This window comes from Mustela putorius, unplaced genomic scaffold (assembly GCF_011764305.1).
Source record: "Mustela putorius furo isolate JIRA1106 unplaced genomic scaffold, ASM1176430v1.1 tig00003898_pilon_pilon_pilon, whole genome shotgun sequence".
Lineage (NCBI taxonomy): Eukaryota > Metazoa > Chordata > Mammalia > Carnivora > Mustelidae > Mustela > Mustela putorius.
In genome coordinates this window covers 136430-143006 of record NW_025422047.1, presented here as the reverse complement: position 1 = coordinate 143006, position 6577 = coordinate 136430, and the positions used below count along the sequence as shown (strand labels likewise).

The 6577-nt window shown below is 36.1% G+C and overlaps 1 protein-coding gene across 1 annotated transcript; it reads right to left on the bottom strand.

The window, feature by feature from the left end:
• Positions 1–596: 596 nt before the first annotated feature.
• Positions 597–5033, bottom strand: LOC101691337 (olfactory receptor 4F4). The gene is made up of 2 exons (XM_004782420.3): positions 4968–5033; positions 597–1568 (listed from the first exon to the last, which is right to left on the bottom strand). Exon 2 carries the CDS (start codon positions 1512–1514, stop codon positions 597–599), a length of 918 nt encoding a protein of 305 aa, XP_004782477.2. The 5' UTR covers positions 1515–1568; positions 4968–5033.
• Between the last annotated feature and the right edge of the window lie 1544 nt (positions 5034–6577).

Genomic DNA, 6577 nt, shown 5'->3' with positions numbered 1-6577 from the left:
GCATATGAGCTTTTGTTGTATGCACAGGATGTTAAGTGCCTATTAGGCAGACTCCCTCTTCCTGTCACTCCTGATGATGAACTCATGGATTATGGGTTGCTCTAGTGATTGGAGAGGAACTATGAACTATTACAGTGTGAAGAGTTTCTTTTCTAAACCTATTAAAAGTTAGCTGATAAATATGCTTATCACTAACAATATTTTTTGAGTGAGGTGTGTGGCAGTTGCTTCCTTGATGTTTTTAGCGAAAATGAGTAAAATGTAAAAAAATTATAAATCAGGCTAGTTTCTATCTTTCCCTGTATTATGCTCAGGACTGCTCAGGTAGTCACAGGAGCATACAAATATTGGCAGATTTTTGGCATTGTTCTGAGGGTTAGTGAGATAATATTGGAAAGCATATCAACATGTTATCTGTATCCAAAAATATAAAATGCAAAATTGTCAAAGGATAAATTGAGAGGGTATATGTGAAAGATCTTAGAGTATTACTAGAGGATATGGAAATGGAAGGTAAGATTTTCATGAAGGTTACTAAATAATTCATCAACTTTGCTAGGTCATTGTCTTAGATTAGCCTTACGGTTACAGGAGATCTAAGACTTTTCCTTAGAGTTCACATTCCATTTTCTCAACCGTTTCATTGCAGTCTTCATGTCCTTGTTCCTCAGTGTGTATATAATTGGGTTCAAGAGAGGAGTGACCACAGAATAAAACACAGCAAGGAATTTATCTAATGACTTGATGGGGAGCGGCCAGGCATAAATGAAGATACATGGTCCAAAAAGCAAAAGAACTACAGTGATGTGAGCAGTCAAAGTGGACAGGGCCTTGGATGACTGGTGTGAAGGGCATCGTTGGATGGTCACTAGGATAATAACATAGGAGATGATTAGGAAAACAAAAGAACATACAGTGAGCACACCACTGTTAGCAATGACCATGATATCCAACCTATAGGTGTCTGTACAAGCAAGTTTGATAACTGTACGTAGTTCACAATAAAAGCTGTCAACCTCATTGGGACCACAGAAAGGTAATTTCACTGCAAAGGCCAGCTGGCTCACTGAATGGAGGAAACCAGTCCCCCATGCAGCTGCCACAAGCCCAACACATACATTGCCACACAGAATGGTAGTGTAGTGAAGGGGGTTACAAATTGCTATATATCTGTCAAAGGCCATGGCTATGAGGATCACCAACTCACTCCCACCAAAAAAGTGAAGGAGAAATATCTGAGCAAAGCAGCCCTTGAAAGAGATGACTTTGCGTTGACTGAAAAAGTCAGCAATCATCTTGGGGGCTGTGACAGAAGACAGACACAGGTCAGTGAGTGAGAGGTTAGCCAGCAGGAAGTACATGGGGGAGTGAAGGTGGGAGTCGGAGGCCACAGTTATGATAATAAGAAGGTTTCCATACACAATTCCTACATAGAATACAAAAAAGAACACAAATAGGAAAATCTGCAATTCCTGAGAATTGGAGAGTCCCAGAAAAATGAACTCTGTCACCATGGAGTAATTTGTGTCACTTATTGATTCATTCCAAGAAACAGCCTCTGTAGTTACCTTGGAGAATAGAGTAAGAAGGAAGTCAGAATTATTAGACTCCAATTCAAAGTCTCATTTTGTTTTATTCTGCTCACTCACAAAATGACTTTCTGTGGTTTATTACACAAACACTTTCAAAATGCACACAATATAAACCTACAATTTTATCCTACACTCTTTTCTTGATGATGCCTTATAGTCCAGTTATTCAAGTTTACTTAGTATTTCCATTTATGCTAGGCTTATCTTAATAAAATACCTTTGTTCATGTTGCCCTCTCTGCCAGATTAAGTCTGTACCCCCAGCCTACATTTAGCTCCTTTTCCTTGAGCTTCAAAACAGTTTATATTCTGTAACCACTCTCTTAGCTCTTAAGTAAATGCAATATTATATGATATTTACATTTATAGCAGCATTTTATGACATCCATTTTTGAAAAAGTGCTCTTAGAGGTTTTGTAGCCCATAATGGTAATTTTATATTTTGGTCATTGGAAACCTCTCCAACAAACTAAGACAAATCCTTATTCACAGTTTTGATATGTGAGGCAATTTGTAATGCACAAGTTTTAAATGTAATCCATGGACATTTTAAGGTCCCTACTTAAGTCTTATTTTTACCATTTTTACAAATGTGGATACTAATTATATTCAATTCTTATGGTTATTATGAATTTCAAATGAAATAGTAAAAGCAAAGTTTTTTAGACAATTTTTGTATTTAGTGAGTGCATGATAGATTTAGACAATTATTAGCAGTAAGATTTATCATCTTCTGATTCATAGAGAAACCCTGGCTCCCCAATAATCATTAATGGATTTTACTTGTATTCTAGAAATAACAATGATAGCAAGATGATTGAATTTCAGCTCCCTATTCTTCTGTTTTCCCTTCTTTAAAATGGATGTACTGGATTAAAAATTCTCAAAATGCCCACTAATCTAATACTCTATAGGGTATGAGTGAGGGACAGAATTCCAAAATAATTTTCATAGTTTCTGAGAAGCTTGGATAGAAACGTGAGAGCTAAGACAGATGTAGAGATCCAGTCTTAGGAGAAGTTAAAATAAATGAAGATTCTAGAAAAGAAGGTATGAGGCCTTATAGTGAATGGAATTCATACTTACCATTTAGTGATATGGAAGTGCTTAGAAGAAAAAGATTTAATCCAAAATAAAATTAAAGATGAAAAATAGAATAAAAAATAACAGGGAAATAATAAAACGTGATTCAGTGGTGAAATGAAAAGTGAGAAAAATGCAAAAAATCACATGAGAGATAATGTGAAAGAGTTTAGTAGGAGATAAAATTGAAAAAGGATTCTGGAATGCCTGCTAAGGTGTTTTATTATGAGTACAGCACAGAACTGTTGAAGAATTATGTGCAATCGTTTAATACAAATTTCTAACAAATGGTGAATAGTCTATGAACAATAGCCATTGTTAAGTTAGTAAGAGCAGGACATTTGTCAGCAGGATGTGGGAGATTTAAAAAAAATAATGTAAATGATTTTATTCTGAGTGATTGTTGAAAAAGATGGATTCTAAGGAGCTTGAAAGTATAGTGTGTTATTTTTACCAATTTTGGGGGGAAGTAGTAGTATTTCTTTTCAACATTTCCCTAATCATGGATATTGAATTCCTTTTGGAAATTACACTTTTCTCTTCCATATCCCAAATCCATTACTTAGCCCTACCCACTAATACTACCTATTACTGTTTTCAAAGTTCTGTATGAATTTAGCAATTCTAATTTTATTTCCATGTATAAAAAATTCAAATAATAAAACAAGCATAACCCTTCTCTTCCCTTCTGCTTAGCATAGTAATAAATACAATCCTAGTGATTGCTGACAACAGAGAGGATGGGGTTCCTGTTTTGAGATCATTTCTGATGTGACTGATTGGTTAAGATGGTTCTTAAGAATCAAATTATGCAACTTATAATGGAACTTCAGTACTTACTAATGTACTGCAACCATTTCATTTCACTGAGAGGACAAACTCGATACTCATATATCCATAAGAAATATACCAAGGGTGATAGCTGACCAGTGGTTTCTTTTCTGCAGAAAAAAAGACTTTATAGCATGGTAACAAGAATTCAGATATGCTGCTTCTCAGCAAAAGGAATTTCTTGCTCACTGAGTTAAGATGTCTCATTTCCTGAATGTATGCTATGGAGGAGTGAGTGATGATGGTAGATTCTCAGTTAAAGGGGACCTGCTACCTCTGTAATCCTTTCAAAGCTCATATCTGATTCTTCAAAAATGGCTCAAGAGAAGAATTCCATTGATTCTAAGTTAAACATTAAATTTATTGAAGAAGTTCTGCAGAGTCTTTGACATTGGCTATAGCATTCATGAAGAGCCAGCTACATCTGTATCTTTGGAGAAAATACCCAAGAGTGCAATTGCAGGGTCATAGGGAAGCTCTATTTTTAATTTCTTGAGGAATCTCCACACTGTTCTCCAAAGTGGTTGTACCAACTTGCATTCCCACCAACAGTATAAGAAGGTTCCCCTTTCTTCACATCCTCTCCAACACATGTTGTTTCCTGTCTTGCTAATTTTGGCCATTCTAACTGGTGTAAGGTGGTATCTCAATGTGGTTTTATTTGAATCTCCCTGATGGCTAGTGATGATGAACATTTTTTCATGTGTCTGATAGCCATTTGTATGTCTTCATTGGAGAAGTGTCTGTTCATATCTTCTACCCATTTTTTAATATGATTGTCTGTTTTGTGTATGTTGAGTTTGAGGAGTTCTTTATAGATGGGAGTGGAAGAGTTTATGCTGAGTAAAATAAGTCAAGCAGAGAGAGTCAATTATCCTATGGTTTCACTTATTTGTGGAGCATAACAAATAACATGGAGGACAAGGGGAGATGGAGAGGAGAAGGGAGTTGGAAATTCGAAGGGGAGGTGAACCATGAGAGAATATGGACTCTGAAGGTTTTGAAGGGGCGGGGGTTGGGGGGTTGGGGGAACCAGGTGGTGGGTATTAGAGAGGGCACAGATTGCATGGAGCACTGGGTGTGGTGCAAAAACAATGGATACTAGTTATGCTGAAAATAAAGAAAAAAAGAAAGAAATATGATAAAAGGAAGAAAAAAGCCAGCTACAAATGAATAAGAAAATCTTTCCCTATGTACTAGATTAAACTTAAAATTCAACACTGAGAGTGTTACATTTGTCCTAAATATCTTTTACCCTTGTTTAAAGAAAAATACCTAAAGTCCCCATAAGTTTCACTGAGATTGAAGTCAGCAGACTTTGGGGTTTTAGTACAAAGTTACTGTGTGATTTTAGCATGTGATTCAGAATCTCGAAGCCTTAGTTTTCCTGTTTACAAATAAGCTCATTGGACCAAAATATCTCTAAGGCAAAATTCCATAACTCTAGAAGTATGATTAATACCTGTATGTGAAAGAAATATCCCAAACCAGATTGTAGTGTAGGAAGGAGGGAAAGAGGTGGGTAAGAGAACACTGCTTCTGTGTATATGCAAAAGGGATCATTAAATAGAGAGGAAAGAATAAATTAGCCTGAAAGACTCAGAGGGACTAAACACTTAGAACACTGGTATAACATATACTAAGTTTTATAACACACCTAGGACAATCCTTCTTAATAATCATACTAACTCTTCTAAATATTTGAACTGACCTCACAGGATCCTTCCATTTTTCTTGAAGATGCACATGCAATTGAATTCTGCCAAATGGGTTCTTACTAGTAGAAGCATCTCGTCAATAAAATGCTACACTGTGGTTAGTTCTGCTACTATACTTCACTTTCATCATTCCACCTACCTCCTTCATATCTGGAAGAGACTGCAACAATTTTCAGAGCATGGAAGAGTACAGATTTTCTTTTTTTCACTTTGTCTTGAAGCAAAACATTTCCAAGAGAATAAAGTGTGTCTGATTGGTGTTCCTTAGTAAGTCACTTGGTTAAAGGCCATTTATGACTTGACCAGAGGCAAGTGAGGAGATCTGGAAATAGCCAGCCTGAAGTTTGAGTGCTAAGACTAAGTCATATAGTCTCACAGGTTTTTCCCTTGAGGATACACATGGAATCTTCTTGAGTCAGGAGCTGTTGTCACAATTTCTCAGCTTTCTTAGGTATTTCTAGTACCTCACTGAATCTAAGGGTGATTTTTTTTCTGTGCAAATGAAACTTTATTTTCTTACATCTACATTTCCTTTAACTCTCTTTATATTCAAATATAGTTGACATACAATGTAATGTTACTTTCAAATGTATAAAACATTGATTTGATAGTTCTGTACCTTACTCAGTGCTCAGCACACTAAGTGTAGTCATCGTCTGGCAACATACAACATTATTACAATATTACTGACTTTATTCCATATGCTATACTTTTCATCTCTGTAACTGACTTACTTTAAATTGGATGTTTGTATTATGAATCTCCTTTATTTCTCCTATACTCCACCCATCTGCCCTGTGGCATCTGCCAGGTTTTCTTCTCTAAGAGTCAGTTTGTTTTTTGTTTGTTTTTTTGTTTGAGATTTCACCAATAAGTGATATCATATAGTATTTTTCTTTCTCTGTTAAAGGTGACTTTTCTTTTTTTTTAAAAAAAGTCATGGTGAAAGTTCCTAAATAAGATAAAGTTCTGATATTAAAATATGGAGGGAGGGGTCAGGATGGCAGAGAAGTAGCAGGTTGAGATGACATCAGGTAGCAGACTAACTAGATAGCTTATAAAACCATTAAGAATAGCTACAAATCCAACAGGAGATTGAAGAGAAGAAGAGAAGCAATTCTAAACAGAAAATCGACAGAACAGAATTTCTAAACAGAAAATTCTAACAGAAAATTTCTAAACAGAAAATTGACCACTTTCTGAAAGGTAGGACTGGTGGAGAAATGAATCCAAAGCAACGGGAAGATAGACCATGGGGGTAGGGGCTGGCTCCCAGCAAGTGGTGGAGCAACCGAGTACAAAATCAGAACTTCTAAAAGTCTGCTCCACTGAGGGACATCGCTCCAGAGGCTAA

Coding starts and splice junctions, on each gene's coding strand:
- LOC101691337 (XM_004782420.3), bottom strand. CDS start 1,514: ATGGTGACAGAGTTCATTTTTCTGGGACTCTCCAATTCTCAGGAATTG.